The sequence below is a fragment of the Penicillium nucicola genome (genome assembly GCF_028828085.1).
Source record: "Penicillium nucicola strain IBT 29836 chromosome Unknown utg000003l, whole genome shotgun sequence".
Classification (NCBI taxonomy): domain Eukaryota; kingdom Fungi; phylum Ascomycota; class Eurotiomycetes; order Eurotiales; family Aspergillaceae; genus Penicillium; species Penicillium nucicola.
In genome coordinates, this window is record NW_026643127.1 from 1,040,269 (window position 1) to 1,064,961 (window position 24,693).

The window sequence follows — 24,693 nt, forward strand, 5'->3', positions numbered from 1 at the left end:
AATTTTGATATCCAACCTCATCATCAAAATGACAAACTGACCAATTCACCATTTCTTATCTTTTACATGTTTACCATAGATCCACACACACTGTTCTAACTTTGTTAAGTTCAAAGTCATAGTGATGGCGGTGTAGACCCAATAGTTGCAGATATTGACTGTAGCCACCAGTAGAGTTATAATTTCAATCTTGTTGATCATCCCGAACCTTATCCATGGGCGCCTAAGACAGGTTCCCAGAAAATTGAGCTTGTCGGAGCTGAGTGAGGCGGCTATCGCTACTGACTATTTTCAATGCCATGAAGCTATCGAGGTTATGGCAGAAATATGGATTCGAGATCTCGAGAGCACCATACCAAAGTCGGATTCGAAAGATCTGAAACCATGGATTATGGTATCCTCAGTTTTCAACAACCCTGAAATCCTCCATAATACAACCAAAATTGCGATGCAGCACGGGAAGGGTCCTTTTGATACCGACAAGCTACCAATACCCAAGGCAATCAAAGGTACTTGGGATAATCGATCATCTGACAACCCCAAAGACATTTACTAAATTGTCGATTGTAGATAAAATTGATCAAGACAGACAGCAATACTTGAGAACACTGGAATTCTGGTTAAGTACGCGCATGTCAAAGCTGCTGAATGGATACCCTGTTTGCAGATTCAACGGTTGCGATGACAGATTCCTGGGTTACTTCACGAAGAAAATCACACAGGCAGGACTAGAATTGAGTATCACATCAGGTAATTTGAGCAGAAAGTTCGGTTCCGTGAGCATTTCTTTCGCTGGTCATAGCACTGTCTCCGCGGTGAAGACTGTAAGGGATTGGACGTCAGAATTGAGCTGTACCTACATCGGCTGTGACAACCTGAAGGAGGGCCTAGGAAGAGAAACCCATAGACATATTGATGAAATGGTTCTTCAGCGATCGAGAGATGCATGACCAAATTACCCTCGGGTTCAGCTTTCTGCGCAGGCCTCATCTGGAGTGTTTAAAGGGTCTTTTCCTGTGATCAATAACAGTCGACTTCAATAGGGGGATACTGTAATAGACCACTTCTTTCTATGTTTAATTGACAATCTCTTCCTCAAATTCACTATTATCTATGGACGATGGTTTAGACTTTAGCAATAGGTTTCATCAGCACCAAATATCGATCTTGCATCTACACCACCTCAACCACCACAGGGGAGCTCCAGGGATACAAAACAAATCATAGCCTCTCACCGGGATACTGGGCTCTACAAAACCAGACTATAGGTTACTTGCCACGAGACTGGGCGCATACGAAACCCATTATCAGCCCTACAAGGTCAAATGCCACACCAACCAATTTCCCTCGGCTCTCCGTATCATCCCTGTCATCCTTGCTCATATCTGACGTTCATACAATTCCAACAGCCCTCATCGTCTCCGTTTGGGCACTACTGCATCCAGGATGTAACGCCATGTTACATCTACTGTACTATATATGCACGATGTAACAATTCAAAATCGATTTTGAGAGCCCTCGTCTCCACAGAAGATCAACATGAAACAAAAGGCCAACCCCAAGATAAGAGAAAGAGGGGAAAAGCGCCTCAAAATGTACTCTGTACACAGTTATTCTCAGAATATTATCTTCCCTGTTCTTCAAGCCGCCACTCATCTCGTAGCGTCGGAACCGCGGGAAACGATGCCATATGCTCTTTCGCTAGCCACCATGCAAACATAAACAGCTGCATTACGTCTCCACTTTCCCAATAATCTTCCCGTCCAGGGCATTCACATGCAGGTTTCTTAATGAAATTGAAATAAAACAAAAAAAAAAAAGGCAAAAGAGGAATACTCAAGTCATAACTTCATATCGATCGTCCAGTTTCCTCTGTATGAGGATATTCCCCGCGGTTGTCTCCAAGGTATATCTCATGCACAAATTAAGTACTCCTCCAATAAGATGCCACAGACGGCATGGGGTGTCTCTCTCTAGATCTGATCTCGGGCTTACTCGGACTGAGCCGGCGGACTTGTGTCAGTTTACATCACTCGTGCATGGATTTGCTTAGACACGGAACAACTCACCGTATCGCCGGATATTTCCTTTCTCGTGTTGGTATCTGCCACAGAGCCGCATTTCTGAGGTGGCAATTGGCTCAATTGGAGGATTTGGATACGGAGAATGTAGCAGGATAGGTAAGGCTGGTTGTGTCGACCCAGGATCCGACCCCTGTCAGTTCGAAGTTCATGTCTCGTTGGACGGGGAGTTCTGTGCTATTATTCCAAAATGAGTCGATGTTAGTTGATAACTCCGACATGCGCTCAGTGGTATACTGGAGTATGGGTTGGCTTGAGGTGCTGCTTGAATATGAAAGACCTAGAACCAGGAGGATATTATATACCTTTGTGTGTGATTTGGACTTGTGACGGGGACGTCGGTTTTGTTTGCCGTACCAGTCTTGTCTTGAGAGTTGCTGGGTGCAGCTGTTTTATCCATTGCTGCAGTAAAGAGAGAGTGTTGAACTGCTTTGTTCTTTATCAGATATGGAAAAGGTCTCGAAGGACTCAAAATGGTCAAGTGGAAGGATAAGATGATACAAGTCCAGGACTCGACCCAACGGAGCCATGGTGACTTTATACCCCAGCTCCCCCTTCTATATCCTTAGAACACCACCAAGAATCAACCGCTGAGGAAGTGCTGTCAATCCAAGAACGGCATAAACCTCACGCAATAGTATATCGATTATCATGAATCCGGCATTATACCCGGAGGAAAGGAGACTACCCACCAATGACGATTGGCGCGGGATGCCCGCGTTAATCGCTGGATAGGGACTGCAAATCGAGGTGATTGGCCAGCTCTGGAGCATGTGCAGAGAATATCTGCCCAAGTATTGAATCTTGTAGTCTGTTGAGCCTCATTTGCAAGCAAACTTGGTCAGATTGAAACATGTATATGCGATCAACGGTGGTTGCCTCGCGACTAGTGCGCGAACCATCCTTAATGTCTCCATGGGTGTTGTTGGCTTTTTAGATTATTCGGCTTTGTGTCTCAGATCTCCTCGGATCTCCCTGTATCCACCAAATGCTCGAGAAGTATACAGAAATGTACAGTACTGGTCCTGTTAGTCGGAATAACGGCCAATCAGACACTGCCTCGAGCTACACCACTACCGTTATAACTTTAACCGGTTGAAAGGCAATGTGCAATTTCAAACCCCGCACAACCTAGAATAGTCGAGGACAGAGCTTGCGTCAAGCAGCCCTGTTCTGGAGTTATGTCTATCTTTAGGTATCGATGAACTGTGACGAACAGATGCACAGACGCAACGACCCGCTAAGCAAGTAATTTGCATAGCTATCATATCCAGTTGCATTGAATAGACTCTGGTATTGAGCAGGGGGGATATTCCACCATAATTATGATAGCGCCCATGCAACCGCGCTTGGACTCCGAGCCAGTCACAGACATACATGTGTTGATGTCGGCGACAAGAGCGGGCTGAGACTTACACCAATGGGGAGTGAGTATAGAGCTTGTGACTAAACTAGTATCAAAATGTAAACATTGGGGTTGTTACGTTCTCCATGCCCAGTGCCAGTTTGCGGTGCGAGAGCCTCCCAGCAAAGAAAAATGTTTGGAAGTGCGCCAACCCAGCATTTTTACCTTGAAAATAACCAATTTCCCGCAGAATGCCAGGGAATGTATCCAGTAAGCCTTGGAGGAAGGTGGTATCCATCAAAACGTGAACCAGCACATATCGCATTCCACCAGTTGACTATCCAGTTGACTACTACTAGTATTTCCTGATGGTTATCCCGCCAGTTAACTGATACATAGTGCTGCAAAGTCTCAATCACCAAACCACGTATCCATATCCACAGAGCACCCGAGTATACTTCGATCATAATCCACCAGAGAAGAGAATCTACACAGTGTTTCCCGACTGTTGCCCTAACTAACACATTGGACTCATTTTATACTCATCGGCTCCGGCCGCTTATCGCCTCGTCTTATCGGCCCAGCCATTAGCGGAAACCGCCGACATCTCCGCATTCTGTTATAAACCCTCCAACTCCCTTCCCTGTCAATTTTAGCCTGTAGACCTACCCAAGCAGAGGCAACATAAACCCGAGCGATTGTCCAACGCACGAACCCCAAACCCTGACAACTCAATCACCTCAAACCTCCCCATAATGGCGCCGATCCTCACCACCAACCCAAGTGTAACGCTCACTCCAGAGCCACTGACACCAATGAACTTTGCACCATTCGGCACAGCACTCGTCTCCCCCCTTACCACGCGCGCTGAGCGTCGCCCCTCAACCCTCCTCTCTGCCACCCTACAATCCAACCCCAGTGCTAGCGAACCAAAACTCCGCATTGAAGTACAGCCCCATCTCCCCGCTTCTCGACCGCTACACAAATGGCTGCCCAAGCGGCCAACCTGCCGAAGCGCGCATGACCATGTTCTGCTGCTTCCCGCGCAAACTGCGCACTGTCTATGCGGGTCGGCAGCAGGCTAAGCCGGACCAGGAAGTCTTCGATGTGCGTATTCTTGAACGTCATCCGTTTACGAACCAGACGTTTATTCCGGTGGATTTGTCAAGCCGGGAGAAGGTCGGCGGGGAGGAGGAGGAGGAGCCGTTGTTTTTGGTTGTTGTGGCGCCTACTTTGAAGGGGAAGACTGCTACGGCGAAGAATGAGGCGGGGGAGGTGGTTACCATTCGTGACCCGCCGGATTTGGAGAATGTGAAGGCTTTTGTGGCGCGGGGTGGTCAGGCTGTTACTTATGGTGTTGGGACGTGGCATGCGCCTATGGTTGTTCTGGGGAAGAGACGGGTTGATTTTGTTGTCGTGCAGTTTGTTAACGGGGTTGGTGAGGAGGATTGTCAGGAGGCTGCGTTTGGGGAGGGTGTGGTTGTTAATCTTGGAAAGAAGGGTCAGCTTGGTCGGGCTGAGAAAGGTCCGGCGAAGTTGTGGTCTAAGCTGTGATTCTGTCACATCTGCTTCAATTATATGTGGGTGGTGTTCGACTGACTGGGGAGTTGGTTGAGAAGAGAGAAGGCGACTACCTTCGTAAAAATTTGGTATCTTAAGCCGAAATATTGTACATAGATATTATACATAGCACTGTGAACTACATATCAACTTCATTGCTTCCCAACACCTTGCAACGTGGATCAATTGTCACTGGAGGTTTGCGTCGGAGGTGTTTCGTCTCTCATCTGTTGACGGATTCGCGTAGCCAGCTCGAGTGTTTCTTTAGGCAGACCAGCTAGTTGAGCAACTTTCAAAGCATGAGACTCCCGATTGACTCCCTTCCGCAGACGATGAACGAAAGAAAAGCCGCCAGTAGCTGTATCCTTGACATCTGTGCAGTATCTCGCCAATGCCTCGAAGTTCTGGGTCATATCCGCGAGGGCATGAAAATGGGTAGCAAAAAGTGTGCGGGCCTGGTTATGATTGTGTAGATGGTGCAAACAAGCAAAGCTGACAGCTGTGCCATCTTCGGGAGTTGTGCCTCGACCAACTTCATCCATGATCACAAAGGACTTGGAAGTAGCCTGTCTTAGAATAGCAGCCGTCTCTAGCATTTCGACCATGAAGGTTGACTGGTCTCGGAAGAGGTCATCAGCTGCACCAATGCGACTGAAGATCTGATCGACGATGCCGATCTCGGCATAAGCTGCAGGTACGTAAGACCCGATCTGCGCGAGGATTGTGATCAGTGCGTTTTGTCGTAAGAATGTACTTTTACCGGCCATATTAGGACCAGTAATGAGCCAGATTCGCTCGGAATCACCCAAGAAGCAGTCGTTGCTCACAAAAGATCGGCCTTGTTCTTCTAGCCCTAGCTTGACGGTTGGATGTCTTCCTCCGATGATCTTGTGACAAACGCCGTCATTAAGAATGGGTCGTACCATTTTTTGTTCTTGAGCTAGAATTGCGAATGAACAGCCAACGTCCAGTTCATCCATGACAGCTGCGTTCCGGCGAATCTTGACAAGATTCAAGATCACTTCGCGGCGGAGATGCTGGAAAATTGTCTGCTCTTCTTGACGAATTCGAATCTTAACTTGGTCCATATTTGCACCCAGATCTGACCAGGCTGGCAAATAAAATGACCGCGTGGACTTGGTAGATGAGACGTTTCGAGTAACGCCTAGGTCTTCCAAGGACTCTTGAGATATCTTGGCACCTTTAACGTGACATATGTGACCTAAGCCAGGTGTCCATTTGAGGGTCAAGGCGGATGATCCAACTGAATCGCGAAGCTTTTGTGTCAGTGAAACCTTTTCATCACCTAGTCGTTCCAGTTCCGCATGAAGAGCATTGAGATTCTTGCTTGCATCGCGTCTCATTATCCAAGTATCAATAGGACCGGATTCAGCATCAGTTGCCGCAGTCCTATCATTGGTTTTTGACCTGACCTTTTTCGGTAGGCTTTCGAGCTCGCTGGGTGTGCCCTCATCGAGTGTCACCTTTTGCGCCAGACTAGCTGCTTCTGCAGCAGTATTGTCTTCGATGCGTTGCTTTTGCAGCAAGCCCTCCTCATCAATGGCCGCGAGAATCTTTTCAGCCAATGCAATCGGGCCATCAAGATATAACCGTGAAATCATAACCGTCACGCTGTTCTTGAGATTAATGTTCGAGATTGGAGTTTTGCTGTGATTAAAGAGAACTTGTCTGACTTCCTTCGAGGCCTCGATGGCCCTAGATAGACAGATCAAGTCATCTGGGTCCCCTTTTCCAAGGGCGAATTTCTGAACCAGGCGTTGTGAATCATAACTGCGTTTCAGCAGCTGAACAATGCTCTCACGAAGCTCCTCGTTGTCCATAAAGACCGAGACGAGGTCCAAACGTTCATTGATGATCTTTAAAGATGTCGAAGGAGAGGCTGTGTAGCATGTTAGCATATGAGAAAAGCCCGGAAGAGGAGTTACACATACTAAGCCGGTCTCGCAGAAGCCGCGAGCCACTTTTAGTAGAAGTTCTTTTAACAGCATGAAGAAGGCTTCCCTTGCCAAACCCATCTCTTGCTGTTTCCAAGATCTCAAGACCACTCAAACTATTGCGATCGATACTCATTGATTCATTTAAATGTCTTCGACGAGGAGGTTGCAGCTTAAGATTTGATCCTTGTAATTGGACTCGAAGATATTGAAGTAAGCTGTATCCAGCTGCCACTTCCTCTGGAGTAAAGGACGCACGATCATCCTCAGGAACGGGTGCCTCGAGCATGGTTCCCCACTCGGACACTGGGTCGAATGTCACAGGGAATTGAAAGAAGGTGACCAGACGATGATCATGTCCAACGAGTAACTGTAATTCATGCCCAATGAGATCTTGGATATTCTGATCAACCAGAATTTCACGGGCTCCGATTCGGGCAATTGCAGATGGAAGCATTTGAGTTGTTGTCAGCTGTGTGAAGAAATCGCCAGTCGAAAGATCCAGCCACGACAACCCTACCTGCTGAGGCACAGAGGACAATATGTGTTGATGCGAAGACTGGGCATCACTATTGGCATGTTGCTTCAGCTTCGATTCCATAGTGGCAACATCCAAGTATATGGCCAACAAGAAATTGTGCTCAGAGGGCTCTATGAATTTCTCATCAATCAGCGTGCCAGGAGTGACGACTCTAGCCACTTTGCGGCCAAACAAGAGACCGCCTGATAGTGCTTTTTCCTCTGCATTAAGAGCAAACTCCTCGCTAATAGCTACATACTTGTTGAGATCTTGCACAAGCATCTTCAGGAAACGGTCGAGCTGGAAAAAGGGAAAGCCAGCCATGGGAACTGGTCCGCCATTGGTCTTTTTGGTCGCCAGTTTTAGGCCAAGAGACGATGCTAGTTCTTCTGCTTGCTCAAAATATAGCTAAAAATCCATCCTATCAGCATATGGAAACACTGTAGCACAGCTTCCATTCTCATACCTCGTAGAAGCCCCCGACTCTGGTCAAAATGACACAGTTCTTGAATGTTTGCATGTTGTTTCGATGCCCTTGTACCACAGTCGGGTATTGAGGAGCTTCGTCCAGTCCATTGTCGTATGCCTCAAGCTTCAAAACACCCTGAGGAAGGTCTTTCAATTTCACAGTTGTTTTACGCTTTGCGCCTCGTATGGGGACTTTCAGAGCGGTATACACGCGTGGGTGGATGGCAGGCCGACGCGCATGATGGCAGACAGTCCGGTGTATTTGACAAGGATAGGATGGACATATTGATGCCGTTACAGTTGGTCTAAATTGGACCGATGTCAGAGAAGACAACCCATGTAGACGCATTGTTGCGCGCGCCAACTTGTCTGGAGCGGCAGAACCACTAAAGCTCCCCTCCTTCCGCCTTCGCCACGAAATCTTCCCGAGCTTCTCTCCTTTGCTTCACATATCTACATCAACCCTGGCGTTTATTTTCTCACAAGGACCGTGACTTGAGGAGGATGAGCCAGGTTTGTGAGACCATCTGAAGTTTTATCATTTGCCGACAGTTTTCGTGTCTCGGCGGGGCCTGAATCTTGACCTCCGCGCCCAGGCAGATTTGTCGCAACCTTTCTTTCTGTCGTTTTTCGTGAAGCCACACTACCACCAAGATGGCGGACCAAAATATTTCTCAGTATAAGTACTCGGCGATGTCCAACCTGGTTCTCCAGGCGGACCGTCGTTTTATCAGTCGCACCCATGACGAACCAACTGGAGACCCGGAGTCTCTTGCGGGTCGCATTGGGATCCGAGAGATGGGTGGGCGAGTCGCGCGTGACAATGCGCCCAAGTCGAAGAAGACTGGCCCCTCAGAACTTGAGCGAGGCGCTATCGGTGAGGGTGAAGATGTCCTTTTACGTGAACAGAAAAAGCGCCAACGCGGCCAACCGGCACAATTACGGGGCCAAGGAATCCTTTCAGCAGCCGATGCCTTTGTCGAAGGCCTGAAATACCGTCCTCGGACACCCGCAACACGAGCCACCTACGACCTTATTCTCACAATCACCGGAAGCCACCTTGGCGATGTCCCCCACGAAGTCGTCCGAAGTGCCGCCGATGCTGTCTTGGAATTGCTTAAGGATGAAGAAATGAAGGATTTCGATAAGAAAAAGGAGATCGACGATCTTCTGGGAAGCTCCATGAATCCGAAGGAGTTCAACGAGCTTGTCAACGTAGGCAAAAAAATCACAGACTACGATGCCCAAGATGAAGATGAAGAAATGGACGGCGGCCTAGACGAAGCGGGTGGTGAACTCGATGAACGCCAAGGTGTTGCCGTAGTCTTCGACGAAGAAGATGAGGATGAAGAGCGCACAGGAACCGTGGACGAAATTCGTGATGAAGACAGTGACGAAGACGAAGCGGAAGAACAAGATCAACCGGAAGAGGACGTTTCAGCTGCTCAGGATGCTGAAGAAGGCGATGAAATGGTCATTGACGGAGGTTTGGGTAAAACCGACAAGGACGGCGACAAGACCGGATTGAATGTCTCGGCCCGCGAAATTGATGCCTACTGGCTGCAGCGCCAGATCGGCGCCCTTTACACAGATGCACATATTCAACACGAGAAGGCCGACGAGGCTCTCGAAATTCTCGGTGCTAAGGACGAAGACGGAACACCAAAACCCTTACGCGATGTTGAAAATGACCTCATGGAGCTCTTCGATTACGATCATCCCGACCTGGTCGCTAAGCTAGTCACCAACCGCGACAAGGCCGTTTGGGTCACGCGTTGGAGACGAGTCGCCGAGGACGCCGATGCTCGCAATCTCGTGGAAATTGAGATGGTCGAAGCCGGACAGCGCGCCATTCTCGACGAAATCCGCGGCAAAGAAGCTCGCGACGATCTCGCCGATCGCCCGGATAAGAAGATGAAGTTTGATTTGATGGATGTCGACGTCCCTTCAGGCCTCACGGCAGACCAAAAGACCGCCGAGGGCGGACAAACTGGCCCTCTTCAGCCGAAGAGAACTATCAACTTAGAGAACCTTGTGTTCCACCAAGGCAACCACCTTATGACCAACCCCAATGTCAAGCTTCCTCAAGGTTCAACTAAGCGTACCTTCAAGGGTTACGAAGAAATCCACGTGCCACCCCCCAAGGCCAAGAAGGAAGCTGGAGAGAAGAATATTCCCACCACAGAGCTGCCCGAATGGGCCCGTGTTGGATTTGGAACCTCCAAGGAACTCAACCGAGTGCAGACGAAGTGTTACCCTTCAGCGTTCCACGATGATGGCAATCTGCTTGTCTGTGCTCCTACGGGATCAGGAAAGACCAACGTCGCTATGCTTACAATTCTTCGGGAGATCGGCAAAAACCGCAACCCCGAAACCGGAGAGATCATGCTCGATGATTTCAAGATTGTTTACATTTCTCCGCTGAAGGCGTTAGTACAAGAACAAGTTGGTAACCTTGGCAAGCGTCTCGAGCCTTATGGTATCCGTGTGTCTGAGCTTACAGGTGATCGTCAACTCACCAAGCAACAAATTGCCGACACTCAGGTTATTGTGACAACTCCCGAGAAGTTCGACGTTATCACCAGAAAGGCCTCCGAGACTAGCTACACCAGGCTCGTTCGCCTAGTCATCATTGATGAGATCCATCTTCTCCACGATGATCGTGGTCCCGTCATTGAGAGCATTGTCAGCCGAACCATTCGCAGAGCCGAGCAGACTGGAGACCCTGTGCGCATTGTCGGTCTCAGTGCTACTCTCCCCAACTATCGCGATGTGGGAAGCTTCCTGCGTGCCGATCCTGTCAAGGGCATATTCCATTTCGATGGCACATACCGCCCTTGCCCTTTGAAGCAAGAGTTCATTGGTGTCACCGAAAAGAAGGCCATTAAGCAGCTAAAGACGATGAACGATATTTGTTACACCAAGGTCATGGAGCAGGTCGGACAACGTCGCAATCAAATGCTGATCTTCGTTCATTCCCGAAAGGAGACTGCTAAGACCGCTAAGTACATTAGGGATAAGGCCCTTGAGAATGAGACTATTGGACAGATTCTGCGCAGTGACGCTGCCAGCCGTGCCATTCTTTCCGAGGAAGCTGATTCTGTTGATGATGCTGGCCTCAAGGACCTCATGCCTTACGGCTTCGGTATTCACCACGCTGGTTTGAGTCTTGCGGATCGTGATTCTGTTCAGGCTCTTTTCGCCGATGGAAGTATTCAGGTCCTCGTCTGTACTGCGACCCTCGCTTGGGGTGTCAACCTTCCCGCCCACACCGTTATCATCAAGGGAACGCAGGTCTACTCTCCCGAGAAGGGTAGCTGGGTCGAATTGAGTCCCCAAGACGTTCTCCAAATGCTTGGACGTGCTGGTCGACCTCAGTACGATACATTCGGTGAGGGTATCATCATCACATCCCAAACCGAGATTCAATATTATCTCTCGCTCATGAATCAGCAACTACCAATTGAGTCACAGCTGATGAGCAAGCTGGCGGATAACTTGAATGCCGAAGTTGTGCTTGGTAATGTTCGTACTCGTGACGATGGTGTGGAGTGGTTAGGTTATACCTACCTTTACGTCCGAATGCTTCGTTCGCCTGGTCTGTACAGTGTTGGCGCCGACTATCAAAATGATGATGCATTGGAGCAAAAGCGAGTAGATCTCATCCACTCCGCTGCTGCTGTTCTCGAGAAGGCTGGTCTCGTCAAGTATGAGAAGAAGACCGGACGACTCCAGTCAACTGAGCTTGGACGTATCTCATCTCACTACTACATTGGTCACAACTCCATGTTGACTTACGCTCAACACCTCCAACCCTCTATTACAACCATTGAGTTGTTCCGAATTTTCGCTCTGAGTGACGAATTCAAATACATTCCCGTCCGCCAAGATGAGAAGCTTGAGCTTGGAAAGCTTTTGGGTCGTGTCCCCGTCCCCGTCAAGGAAACAATTGACGAGCCCCATGCAAAGATCAATGTTCTTCTGCAAGCTTACATCTCCCGACTCAAGCTCGATGGGCTTGCGTTGATGGCTGATATGGTCTACGTGACACAGTCGGCCGGACGTATCATTCGAGCCCTTTTCGAGATCTGCTTGAAGAAGGGCTGGTCTTCTGTTGCCAAGACTGCATTGGATCTTTGCAAGATGGCCGAGAAGCGCATGTGGCCCACCATGTCCCCCCTTCGCCAATTCCAGCACTGCCCAAGAGACATCTTGCAAAAGGCTGAGCGAATTGATGTACCTTGGGGCAGCTACTTCGACTTGGATCCTCCCCGTATGGGCGAGCTTCTTGGTATGCCCAAGGCTGGACGTGTTGTTTGTGACTTGGTCTCCAAGTTCCCTCGACTTGAGGTTCAGGCTCAAGTCCAACCCATCACCCGGTCTATGCTGCGTGTTGAGCTGACTATTTCTCCCAACTTCGTTTGGGATGATGAGGTACATGGCAACGCGCAAGACTTCTGGATTATCGTTGAAGACTGTGATGGTGAAGAGATCTTGTTCCATGATCGCTTCTTGCTTCGTGGTGAATTCGCCAAGTCTGAAATGAATGAACATCTTGTCGAGTTTACTGTCCCTGTCACCGAGCCGATGCCACCCAACTACTTCATTTCTCTGGTGTCTGACCGATGGATGCATTCCGAAACTAAGATTGCCGTCTCCTTCCAGAAGCTTGTTCTCCCGGAGCGCTTCCCTCCACACACACCATTACTGGATATGCAACGTGCACCAGTCAAGGCACTGAAGCGCGACGACTACCAGGCGCTCTATCCTGATTGGCAGCACTTCAACAAGATCCAATCTCAAGTCTTCAAGTCAGTCTTCGACACCGATGACAATGTCTTCATCGGTGCTCCTGTCGGAAGTGGCAAGACTGTTTGCGCTGAGTTGGCCCTACTCCGGCACTGGTCCACTAGAGAGGGTGGCCGTGCAGTCTACCTTGCTCCCTTCCAGGAGCTGGTCGACCTCAGACTTGCTGATTGGCAGAAGCGCTTCAGTGCTTTGGACGGAGGCAAGACTATTGTTAAGCTCACCGGCGAAACCACCGCCGATCTGAAACTCCTCGAGCAAGGTGATCTTATTCTTGCTACTCCTGCTCAATGGGATGTGCTTTCCCGTCAGTGGCAGCGCCGCAAGAACATCCAGACAGTGCAATTGTTCATTCCGGATGAGCTTCACTTGCTCGGCGGCTACGGTGGATACGTATATGAAGTGGTTGTTTCTCGTATGCACTACATCGCCCTGCAGACCGAGAACGAGATGCGCATTGTTGGTCTCAGTGTGCCTCTTTCTAACGCTCGGGATATTGGAGAGTGGATTGGTGCCAACAAGCACACCATCTATAACTTCAGCCCGCATGCCCGCCCTGTGCCTCTTGAGCTTCATCTCCAGTCCTTTACCATTCCTCACTTCCCCCTCCTCATGCTCGCCATGGCTCGTCCTGCCTATCAATCTATTCTGCAGCTTTCACCCGATAAGCCTGCTCTGGTTTTCGTTCCAAGCCGTAAGCAGGTTCGTGCGACTGCTATGGATCTTCTTTCCGCCTGCGCCATCGACGACGATGAAGACCGATTCCTGAACGCTGATGCCGAAGAGCTCGCTCCCCTCCTTAGTCGTGTTCATGAGCAGACTCTTGCCACATCGCTTTCTCACGGTATTGGCTACTACCACGAGGCCCTTACTGCCACTGACAAGCGCATCGTCTCGCATCTGTTCAGTATCGGTGCTATTCAGGTGATGTTGGCTTCTCGGGATGTTTGCTGGGAATTAGATATCACAGCTCATCTTGTCATCGTTATGAACACTCAATTCTTCGATGGCCGCGAGCATCGTTACATTGATTACCCCATCAGTGAGATTCTGCAGATGTTTGGCAAGGCCTCCCGTCCAGGCCAGGACAAGCTTGGCCGAGGTGTTCTTATGGTGCCCGCTGTTAAGCGTGACTACTACAAGAAGTTCCTCAACGAGGCTTTGCCCGTCGAGAGTCATTTGCAGGTTTACCTACACGATGCATTTGTGACTGAAGCAAGCACAAAGACCATCTCCTCCACACAAGATGCGGTTGATTGGATGACATATACCTATTTCTATCGCCGACTTCTTGCAAACCCCAGCTTCTATGGTCTCAGTGATGTCAGTCACGAGGGTCTCAGCACCTTCCTGTCCGAGCTTGTGGAGAACACATTGAAGGAATTGTCAGAGGCCAAGATTATCGACCTGGATGAGGAGGATGACAGCGTGTCACCTCTGAATGCTGCTATGATTGGAGCGTACTACAACATCTCCTTCATTACCATGCAGACCTTCCTTCTGTCTCTTTCAGCCCGCACTAAGCTCAAGGGTATCTTGGAGATTGTCACTTCGGCGACTGAGTTCGAATCTATCCAGATGCGTCGTCATGAAGCTCACATTCTCCGTCGCGTGTATGACCGTTGTCCCGTCAAGATGGCCGAGGTCTCCTTCGACTCACCACACTTCAAGGCGTTCGTTCTCCTTCAAGCTCACTTCTCGCGCATGCAGCTTCCTCTTGATCTGGCCAAGGATCAAGAAGACATCATCCGCAAGGTTCTCAACTTGCTCAGCGCATGTGTGGATGTCCTCTCATCTGAGGGTCATCTGAACGCCATGAACGCCATGGAGTTGTCGCAGATGGTGGTTCAGTCCATGTGGGATCGTGATAGCCCTCTCAAGCAGATTCCTCATTTCACCCCCGAGGTCATCCAGGTTGCCAATGAATACAAGTATGTATCTGCAAGCAGTTTCTTAGGAACATTTACTAATCTCCGTTCGTGCAGGATCAATGATATCTTTGAATTCATGGAAGCCATGGACCCATCTGAGAACAAGGACTACGCTACACTGGTCAAGCGTCTCGGTCTCGACAACAAGCAATTGGCGCAAGCTGCCGCCTTCACCAACGAGAAGTACCCCAACATCGAGCTTGACTTCCAAGTCGAGGATCCCGATAACATCACTTCGGGCGAACCCTCCTACCTCAAGGTTAAGATCGAGCGGGATCTTGAAGATGATGAGGAACCCGATGCCACTGTCCACGCGCCGTTCTATCCTACCCAGAAGATGGAGAACTGGTGGTTGGTCGTTGGTGACGAGAAGACAAAGAGCCTCCTCGCCATCAAGCGTGTTACGATTGGTCGCAAGTTGGAGCTGCGTCTAGAATATGTGGTTCCCACGCCTGGAGACCATGAGTTGACCCTCTACCTCATGAGTGATAGCTACGTCGGTGTGGATCAAGCACCCACGTTCAACGTGACTGCAGCAGAGGGTATGGATGAGGATGAAAGTGAAGAGGAAGAGGAAGAAGAGTGATGATTTTTTGATTTGCGTGTAATAATAGCTATGTTTTGGGTCATAGGATACAAAGGTGTTCTTCATTCTCTAGTCTCTGTTCTCTATTTCCTGTTCTCCATTCCCCAGTCTTCAGTAGTCTTTGAAGTCATCAAGAATGTAGGCATGACGCTTTACCCGATTAGGGCTCACCGATAACCCCCGCATGATCAGGTCCCCAACCTCTCCTTCTCCAACTCTCTCATCTCATCGCATCTCATCGTTCTATCTCAATCATATATCATCTATTATCTTCTGTATAGTGCATACCTCAACACAGCTCTCTCAATCTCCCTTTTCTAGCTCTAAATCTACACCCTGGGAGCTCTTAAGCTACCTATCTTATCTCGCCACCCTGAGCTGATATGGCCATTCGCTCCATGAAGTTCACTCCCGAGTAAGTTGCTCCTGTCACCGAAATTATCTCATATTGGCTCTTATGCAAATCAATTGATGATGTATCGATACTAACATTTTCAGGGTTCTGCTTGGGGCACCCCGACGGTCCTCAGCCGTCCCCAACGCAGCTGGTACCCTCGCAGTCTACACCCAGACATCTTATTCCTTCGAGTCCCACTCTAAGACAAATGAGATTCGCGTCATTGAAATCAATTCTGGCCGATCTGCCCTCATCACCAACGACCCCGGCGCAAGCAACCCGCAGTGGCTCGACACGAGTGATCAATTAGTCTGGCTCAAGACCAAAGCAAACGGAAACACAAGCTTCATCGTTGGCAATGCCCGCCAGGCGAATGACACATACACTGCAGGTACGTTGCCAGGCCCAGTCTCGGACCTGAAGGTTACCCTCATCGAACCCGGCAAGGTTGGCTTCGCCGTGACAGGCAAGGCCAATCCCGATGGATCGCTATACAACCCGCATGATGCGAAGAAACCATACACAACTGGCAAGCTATACACGTCTCTTTTTGTTCGGCACTGGGATTCTTATGTTGAGCCTCAGAAGAACTCCATCTGGTATGGTATTCTAGAGCAGGCACCATTGTCGCCAGCCCGCAGACAAGCTGGCAAGTACTCCGTCTCGGGCCTTACGAACTTGATTCAGGTATCTGGATTGGCGGGTGTTGAGTCGCCTATTCCGCCGTTTGGCGGTACTAGTGATTTCGATATTAGTCCGTCGGCGATTGTGTTCATTGCCAAGGACCCCGATCTCAATCCAGCTACTCATACGTCTTGCTCGTGCTACTATGCTCCCATGTTCTCATGGACTAGCATGAGTGCAACGGATGCCAAGATCTGCAAGGTTGCCGGTCTTCAGGGAGCGATGTCATCTCCCGTTCTGAACTCAGATGGTAGCTCCATTGCGCTTCTGGCTATGCGCGAGGACGGATACGAGTCTGATAAGAACAGAATCTTGTATGTTCCTAACCCATGGGATGGAAACATGGTTGAAATTTTCGAGTCGGCCGATGGCGAAGGTCTTTGGAATTTGAGTCCTTCGGCCTTGTCCTTTTCAAATGACGACAAGTCGTTGATAGTCGTCGCCGAGGAGATGGGTCGTGGTGTTCTCTACCAACTTCCTCTGGAAAATGTGCAAAAGGCCAAGCCAGATTCACTGAAGCGACTGACCCGCTCTGGATTCGTGAATGACGCAGTTCCCGCGGCTGCCAACTCTTCCAAGCTGTTCTTGTCTAGCAGCAGCCTGGTTGATAACAGCCTGTGGACGATCATCGATCCAGCCAGCCCAGATGATGTTCAAATGGTCTCATCAAACGGCCGAGGTGGTGCTGCATTTGGTCTGTCTCCTGCCCAGGTGGACGAGATCTGGTTTAGGGGAGCTGAAGACCATCCCGTTCACGCATTCGTCGTGAAGCCATCCAACTTCAAACCCGGGGAGAGATACCCACTCGCTTATATGATTCACGGTGGGCCTCAGGGCGCTTGGAATGATCAGTGGAGCACCCGCTGGAACCCTGCTGTATTTGCGGAACAAGGATACGTCGTGATCACACCCAACCCGACTGGCAGCACAGGCTACGGTCAGCCTTTCACTGATGGCATCAAAGGCCAATGGGGTGGTCGGCCTTACGAGGATTTAGTACGAGGCTTCGAGCACATCGAGCAGAATCTTAATTACGTCGACACCTCTCGTGCAGTCGCTCTCGGTGCCTCTTATGGCGGATACATGATGAACTGGATCCAGGGCCACCCACTCGGCCGCAAATTCAAGGCTCTCGTCACTCACGACGGTGTGTTCAGCATGACTTCCCAGCTAGCCAGCGAAGAGCAATACTTCCCTCTGCATGATTTGAAGGGACCTATTTGGAAGGTCCCCGAGAACTGGGCAAAGTGGGATCCCTCTCGTTTCACTGAACACTGGCAGACTCCTCATCTGATCATCCACAATGAGCTGGACTACCGCTTGACTATTGCCGAGGGTCTCGCTGCGTTTAACGTTCTGCAAATGCGGGGCGTTGATAGCGCGTTCCTTACCTTCCCTGATGAGAACCATTGGGTTCTCAATCCCGAGAACTCGCTTCTTTGGCACCGGACTGTGTTGAACTGGATCAACAAGTATGTGGGACTGCCCGCGGTGTCCGAGGAGCCCGATCTCTCCCTCCGAGTGGGCAACATGTCCATCTGATCGTATAGTTTTTTGACACCTCGGCTTATAATTGGGCCTGAAACATATATAATGGATGATACAGGGGAATGGATGAGATTGTTCTTTTCTTAGTAACAAAGCACCGCAGTCCACAGAGCTATAGTCGAACGTTTGTGTGATTGGGATTCAAGCAAACGATGTCTTTGTCGCTCAAAGAGACGTTTTTTTCGAGGCGTTTCATCGTATTGTCCAGTCCCTTTGTTCAGTCAGACAATCGCATGCTTTTCTTCCGTCCGTCTTTCATGTATATAAGAGCTATTTCCTCCATCCAATGCTCATCTCCAGAATCAACTATATCCTCCATTTGAACCACCGAGATATCACCCCAAAATGAACCACCCAAACTCACCCAGTAGCCCCCTCTCCCCATCCTCTCCAACAAACCTCCTCCCCCAAAATATCGCAGACCTCCTCGCCAAAACATCCCACCAACCCTCCAGCAAACACATCCACCCACACTTCCACCTCGTCCTCCACCACCTCAGCCAATGCCTCGAGCCCCTCGTCTCTGTCACCACCGCCCAACCGCACCCTGATTTCCCAGAGACCCTCCTCGCCTACAACTGTCTCACCATGGACCAAATCGACAACCTCGCCCGCCACTTCCATCAGGTCTACCCTCCCCTCCCCGTCTCAAAGAAGTACCCCTTCCCCATCCGGCCTTGGATTGGCACGCCTGATGAGAAATTGGTCGATCTTGAGACGAGACGGAGGCGATTTGGGAAGTTTATTGGCTTGCAGGGTTGTGAGTCGCCTGTGCGGGAACGGGTTGGATGGGAGGTGGAGTGGGATATGTGGAGGGAGGAAGTGGAGATGGATGTGGAGATGGATGATGAGGTTGATATTATTGTTGATGGGGGAGGAGAGGGGGATGAGATAGATGTAGAGATGGAGATGAGGGAATCAGAAAAGGAAATGCTGGAGCGGATGGAGAGGGAGTGGCAGGAGGGTCTTGGGCGAGAATATGAGACGCAGGGCCATTTGTGGAATTTGAAGTGAAAGACCAGAGCAAAATAGACCAGATTGTATAGATCTAAACAATATGAACATGAACATGAACATTAAGAATCAGGTTTAGCCGGCGGGTAAAACGGGGAATCGCCAAGGGAGTTGCAGGCTAATAGTCTGGCTTGTAGGCTATAACGGAGAGAGACGAAGACTATAAAGGTATACTCTCAGCCCTAACATTCGCCAACTACACCACCACCTCACCACCACAACCACATAAGATAAAACACCATGTCCAAACCACTCGTCTCCCACATCTACACAGCAGACCCCTCAGCCCACGTCTTCAACAACAAACTCTACATCTACCCCTCCCACGACCGCGAAACAGACATCGCCTTCAACGACAATGGCGACCAATACGACATGGCCGACTACCACGTCCTCTCCATGCCAGACATCACCGGCCCAGTAACAGACCACGGCGTCGTCCTCCGCGACAAAGACATCCCCTGGGTCTCGAAACAGCTCTGGGCACCAGACGCTGCCACCAAGAATGGCAAGTTCTACCTGTTCTTCCCGGCCCGCGACCACGACGGCATCTTCCGAATTGGCGTCGCTGTCTCCGAGAGCCCTGAAGGCCCGTTCGTGCCGGAGTCGCACTTTCTAGAGGGGAGTTATAGTATCGACCCGGCCGTGTTTGTGGATGAGGAGGCGGGCGGCGAGGCGTATTTGTATATCGGTGGCATTTGGGGCGGACAGTTGCAATGTTGGGTTGAGGATGAGTCCCAGGCTGGAAATGAATCTGGGGAGAAGAAGCTCATCTTCGATGCGTCCAGATCAGGACCCCAGGAACCCTCCGGTGAGGGTGTCCCGGCGCTCACGCCGCGCGTGGCGCGCTTGTCGGACGATATGTTGAGTCTTGCGACGCCGGTGCGGGAATTACTGATTCTGGCGCCCGAGACGGGCTTGCCTCTTCTGGCGGATGATCATGAGAGGCGCTTCTTCGAGGCCGCGTGGATGCATCGCTATAACGGGACGTACTATTTCTCGTATTCGACTGGGGATACGCATTTCCTGGTCTATGCTACGGGGTCGTCGCCTTGGGGGCCGTTTACGTATCGGGGCAGGATCTTGGATCCCGTGCTGGGGTGGACGACGCATCATTCTATTGTGGAGTTTAAGGGGAAGTGGTATCTGTTTTATCATGATTGTGAGTTGTCCAAGGGGGTGGACCATTTGAGGTCCGTTAAGGTGAGGGAGATTGTTTATGATGAGGCTGGGGATATTCATCTTGCGGAATGATTTGAATAGGAGGGTATTATGCTGAGGGATATTCCATTGTAACTTAGTGTATGTAGTTCATGTCAATAGTCGTGGAGTTAATGGCCCATTCCATGCTCCCAGTTCTCTGTGACCAGCTTCCAGTACTTCTCGCGTGTGCGTTCGCGGAATGTCTTGCCAAACTTGATCATGAATAGGAATACTGCAGCACATGCCATGCCGATGAAAGCGGCAGAAATGAAGCAGTTCTGGTATCCCATATTGTCGATCCAGGGTGTAATGCTGAGAAGAAGTTAGCCTCCGTCTCCCATGAAACAGAAAAAGAACTCACCCATAGCCAATGGCAAAGGACATGGTGTTGCGAACCAAGATGACACTCGCCATTGCAACACCACTCAGTTCTCGGTAGCTGTCAATGAAATAGTTGACACTGAGTGTAATGCCGCAAGTGTTGGTAAAGGCAAGCATGCACATGGCAACAATCAATCCGAACCAGTGGACCTCATATGCAGCACCGACGCCCCAGAGAATGAGCGATGCAGGCACCAGCACCAGACAGGCGAGGAATGGCCACAAGCGATGCTCTGCTTCCATGACTCCATTGTTGCGGCGTGCGAGTTTGATAGTGAGCCAGTCACTGAAACGGCCCGTGAAGATGGATCTATAGGAGTTAGTACTGATTGGAACACAGGAATAGGGAATGATTTACCCAAGAATCACACCAAGGCAGCATGATAGATAACTGAGACCAACCATGGACGATCTAGTCAAAGGTTAGCCTGTATATCTGGAGATAGGACATGCAACGCTCGCCCGAAATTGTATGGAGCACCACCCAGAATGATCGAAGCAGTGCCATTCAAGATGTTGAACAGAACCAGGTAAGAACCATACGAGAATCTGCTATATGTTAGTATAATCCGAGATGACAGGAAATCAAGAACCATACCCGGCATAGAAAATGACAGGCCAAGATAGGTAATACAAAATCTGCCAGAACCGACGGAACATAGTGTTTTGTTTCTGGCGCGGAGCCAGAAGCGACAGCTTCTTCACATACGACTTCTTAGTATGCATCACGCCAGCCTCGGTTTCAGGTGTCAAATCAACAGTAGGAGAATGTTTCTCATTCTCGGTGTCTGCAACGCTGTTTGAACTTTGGGTCGACGATCCAGTCCGCACAATGGAACTAGGTTCATCAACGTGCTCGCGCACATAGTTTGTCTCTTCGCAGAAGAAAAAGAGGAAGATGATTGCGCAGCCAACAAAGATGCTTGGCCAGTAGAATACCCATCTCCAGCCTTGGTATTGGGCGATGAAGCCGCAGATTACCGGTGCGAAGTAGTTACTTCCTGCCAGGAAGAAGGCGTACAATCCCATATACATTCCACGTTCGTGGGTGAAGTACTAAATCCGCGTGAGTAGCATTTCAATCATCACTGGCAAGAGATACTCACCACATCTGTCACCGAGATCTCCGGGAGCGCTTCAACAGGTGCTGTGAAGAACCCCGAAACAACATTACGTGCGATCCATTGGCCATTGGTTCCTGCGTACGGACTATCATGTTATCTTGTCAGCAGCAGGACCTCAAGCTGACTGATGATGCTCCTGAATCTTACCCCCACATGGTAACTCCCTGTCATGATAGTCAGTATAGATTCAAACATGCTCTAGACAGACTCCCTACCAGAATTCCAATCAAGGACAAGATATACGTTGGTCGCTTGCCATACTGCATCGCAAATGGTTGCCAGAATAACAGTCCCCATCCGGCCAATAAGAACATATACCCCGTTCCCTCATTCAAGGTGCTGACAGGCAGCCCCGTTGCTTCATGGAGCGGTGTCAGGACCGAGTACACCACCGAGCAAGCAATACCGGAGAATAGTGTATAACTGTGTGAATTGTGAGCACTAGTACCAACAGCACTCCCTCTCAACCATTGTATCCTTACATGCTCACACAAGCCGTCGATAGCATTTTTCGCCTCGGACTCCAATTGAGAGGATCATCGGGGTCATTTGAAGGTGTCGGGACTAGTACAATGTCTCTGTCTCCGCGGTCCAGATGTCTGGCTTCCAGGACATGGTTTACATCCACCAAGGTGAGTGTACCTGGTATGACTGTAGTGTCGTATACTGGTGCCATGGTTGCGACCAGCTGCTTTTTGAGAAAGATCAAGATTCTCTAGAGAGAGAGGGAGAGAGGGCGTGCATATGTAGAGTAGACAAGGGATAGAGGTCGGAATGGGAAAAAGCAAAGATGCTGTAGTTGAGGGGAAAGGAATGCAGATAACCCTAACTCTCTTTATCAGCCTGTATCTGAGATGTCGGAAGATATTCCGCTTCACAGGCCAAAACCAGTTGATAGGATGAGTTGAGAGCAGAGATAAAGTCGAGGTCGCAGCGGTGCGGAGTAGCTTTGGGGTTTAGTTCTTATCACTTGCCTATGGGAGTAACCCGCACTGCAAGTCGGCAATTTGAGAGTCGATATTATTGGCTTAAGTTGTATCAGAGAGCCAAAGTCCAGGTAGCTCAATTGACCGGCGAGTTGGCCGATTTGGAGATAGCTAGGGAGTAGATGTTTGCTTTTTATAGGGGCTTTGGAGCTTTAGACGGCGTTCAGTCCAACTATATCACCCCTGTCTCTGCTTTCTCGCCATTCACTTTGCTCTATTCGAATGATTCCAAATATGACAATAAATTGACATCGCTATCACCCTCAAGCCAACTCGGATAAACCTTGGATTGAGGAGACTAGAAGCCCGAGTCACACATGGAGGGATATAGCCATTTACCAGCCCAGGACTACTCCTACGCCCTGTCATTCGCTCCAAGCAACAACTTCCTGTCAACTGAGAACTATGCCGACACGAGGTCCAAGCGAATGCGGAGTAGTCGGGGTTTAGTCCGCTCTTATCAGTCGCGAGGGCAATTAAGCCTATGAGCTCAAAGCTTGTACGTAGTGACCCCAAGTCCCGAGATTGAGACGGTTGCTGTCTGATTCAGGGCCATATTTCCCTAGAGTCGTTGTTCAAGAAAAGCCTCGACCAACTCTTGGCTACGGCGCCATAACGCCTCGGCGCTCTTCTCCCCCGCCGGAAAGTCGAGATACGGCAATGGGAGGGCTTGGCAATGATCGAGAAAGGCACCAGAAGATGCTACGAGATCGTATCTCGAGTGAGTGGTGTGGCGGCGTTATCGGGCGCTGGCTTACCTTCGAGCTCCGGATCGAGCAGTCCACGCAGGACAGTGGCACTGCCTTGCGCGAGCGATTTGGCGCTTGTTGCAGGAGGATGGGGAGGTCTTCGCCCGCTGTGATAATCATCGGTGGTGAGATTGGTTCTTGTCGCCGCTATCAGTCCTTACCTTCTCTGCGCAGTTGCAGCCAGGAGGATATCTCCTCCCATGAAACGTAGGTCTGGACGTTGGTCTTGGTGTCTGCAGCACAATTGAGAGATCAGACGGTTGACCCTCCGCTCATGAACTCGGAGTATGAGACACTCACTTCCGGGGTTCGCAGAAAACACTGACATCGATCGATCCTTGCCTATCTTTGCAAGAGATTTGACAAACTGGATATTCGCCAGCATGGATTGTGCATACCCATCTAGACAATGATATGTCTCCCCACCCTGCAGGAAGAACATATGATATCAGCACGCATCTTTCAGCCCAGTACAACAAACTCACCGCAAACCAAACATCCTCCCACGTCGGCGCTGGCGCCTCGTTCCTCAAACTCGTCGTAACAACCACAATCCTAGAAGTCGACGCCATGACATCCATCAACAGCCGAATCAAAAGGAAATACGTCAGATAGTTTTGCTGGAAATGGGACTCGTTCCCATCTTCTGTGGGCTCTCAGGGTACAGCCATCACCGTCGGAAACGCACTGAAGCCATCGATCAATTCCCCCATCTTCTTGATGGTCTCCGCTGCATCACGGACTGAAGATAAGCTGGCGGTATTGATGGGTACGAAGAGTATCGTCACATTTCGGTGTTTGCGATTGAGGTGGTCGATTACTGGTTGCAGTTCTCGCTGGGAGAGGCCCGTGAATATAATTGTTCCTGCGCCGCCGTAGGCGAGAGCGTCTGCGGTTGTTGCGGCAAGATCGCCTCTTTTGAGACCTACTAGGAGAACTAGGAGGTGTTAACTGGGTGTGGATGGGTGTGGATGGGTGTGGATGGTGATGAAGAGCATGGGGGGAGTACATGTTTTTTGCTTGACTTGATCAGGGAACATTGTCGCCACGCCTACTCCGTGCGTGTGGTCGCAGAATGGGATGCTTTTGCTCATTATCGAAGGCTGTCAGGGCTTGGTATGAGTTGGGAGATGTTTGCCATCGAGATATCGAGTTGCCCCAGGCATTTCGTCATAATGAAGGCATGTAGAGCTCAGCGAGGACACCGGTAAATGATTATTAGGAGTAACCGAGAAGATAGATGAAGAGAGACACAACTGAGTTATTTTACTAACAAGAGGCTAATGGAATGGCGAACAGGTTAGTCCTGCCAGCCCTGAAAGGATACCGAAATCGCATTTATACTATACAAGGAA

General features: G+C 49.9%; 8 protein-coding genes across 8 annotated transcripts; 5 read left to right on the forward strand and 3 right to left on the reverse strand.

Annotated features, from left to right (window-relative positions):
- Positions 1-4,181: 4,181 nt before the first annotated feature.
- Positions 4,182-4,980, forward strand: N7511_003972 (ureidoglycolate hydrolase; the record flags this gene model as incomplete). The annotated part of the gene is made up of 2 exons (XM_057126397.1): positions 4,182-4,299; positions 4,352-4,980. The coding sequence occupies 2 exons, from the start codon at positions 4,182-4,184 to the stop codon at positions 4,978-4,980; spliced, it is 747 nt and encodes a 248-aa protein (XP_056985287.1).
- Positions 4,981-5,168: 188 nt separating this feature from the next.
- Positions 5,169-8,169, reverse strand: N7511_003973 (mismatch repair ATPase MSH1; the record flags this gene model as incomplete). Its single annotated transcript, XM_057126398.1, has 4 exons — positions 5,169-6,886; positions 6,939-7,869; positions 7,928-8,076; positions 8,139-8,169. The coding sequence occupies 4 exons, from the start codon at positions 8,167-8,169 to the stop codon at positions 5,169-5,171; spliced, it is 2,829 nt and encodes a 942-aa protein (XP_056985288.1).
- Positions 8,170-8,583: 414 nt separating this feature from the next.
- Positions 8,584-15,252, forward strand: N7511_003974 (ATP-dependent RNA helicase BRR2; the record flags this gene model as incomplete). Its single annotated transcript, XM_057126399.1, has 1 exon — positions 8,584-15,252. The coding sequence occupies one exon, from the start codon at positions 8,584-8,586 to the stop codon at positions 15,250-15,252; it is 6,669 nt and encodes a 2,222-aa protein (XP_056985289.1).
- Positions 15,253-15,635: 383 nt separating this feature from the next.
- On the forward strand, positions 15,636-17,875 carry N7511_003975 (oligopeptidase family protein; the record flags this gene model as incomplete). The annotated part of the gene is made up of 2 exons (XM_057126400.1): positions 15,636-15,667; positions 15,751-17,875. The coding sequence occupies 2 exons, from the start codon at positions 15,636-15,638 to the stop codon at positions 17,873-17,875; spliced, it is 2,157 nt and encodes a 718-aa protein (XP_056985290.1).
- A 351-nt stretch (positions 17,876-18,226) lies between these two features.
- Positions 18,227-18,895, forward strand: N7511_003976 (uncharacterized protein; the record flags this gene model as incomplete). The annotated part of the gene is made up of 1 exon (XM_057126401.1): positions 18,227-18,895. One exon carries the CDS (start codon positions 18,227-18,229, stop codon positions 18,893-18,895), a length of 669 nt encoding a protein of 222 aa, XP_056985291.1.
- Positions 18,896-19,135: 240 nt separating this feature from the next.
- On the forward strand, positions 19,136-20,149 carry N7511_003977 (glycoside hydrolase family 43 protein; the record flags this gene model as incomplete). Its single annotated transcript, XM_057126402.1, has 1 exon — positions 19,136-20,149. One exon carries the CDS (start codon positions 19,136-19,138, stop codon positions 20,147-20,149), a length of 1,014 nt encoding a protein of 337 aa, XP_056985292.1.
- Positions 20,150-20,226: 77 nt separating this feature from the next.
- On the reverse strand, positions 20,227-22,279 carry N7511_003978 (putative MFS transporter; the record flags this gene model as incomplete). The annotated part of the gene is made up of 9 exons (XM_057126403.1): positions 20,227-20,410; positions 20,460-20,789; positions 20,838-20,891; positions 20,936-21,028; positions 21,078-21,535; positions 21,586-21,688; positions 21,751-21,767; positions 21,819-22,026; positions 22,086-22,279. 9 exons carry the CDS (start codon positions 22,277-22,279, stop codon positions 20,227-20,229), a joined length of 1,641 nt encoding a protein of 546 aa, XP_056985293.1.
- A 912-nt stretch (positions 22,280-23,191) lies between these two features.
- On the reverse strand, positions 23,192-24,432 carry N7511_003979 (putative oxidoreductase, short-chain dehydrogenase/reductase family; the record flags this gene model as incomplete). Its single annotated transcript, XM_057126404.1, has 6 exons — positions 23,192-23,445; positions 23,500-23,571; positions 23,639-23,765; positions 23,824-23,984; positions 24,027-24,275; positions 24,348-24,432. The coding sequence occupies 6 exons, from the start codon at positions 24,430-24,432 to the stop codon at positions 23,192-23,194; spliced, it is 948 nt and encodes a 315-aa protein (XP_056985294.1).
- Positions 24,433-24,693: the final 261 nt, after the last annotated feature.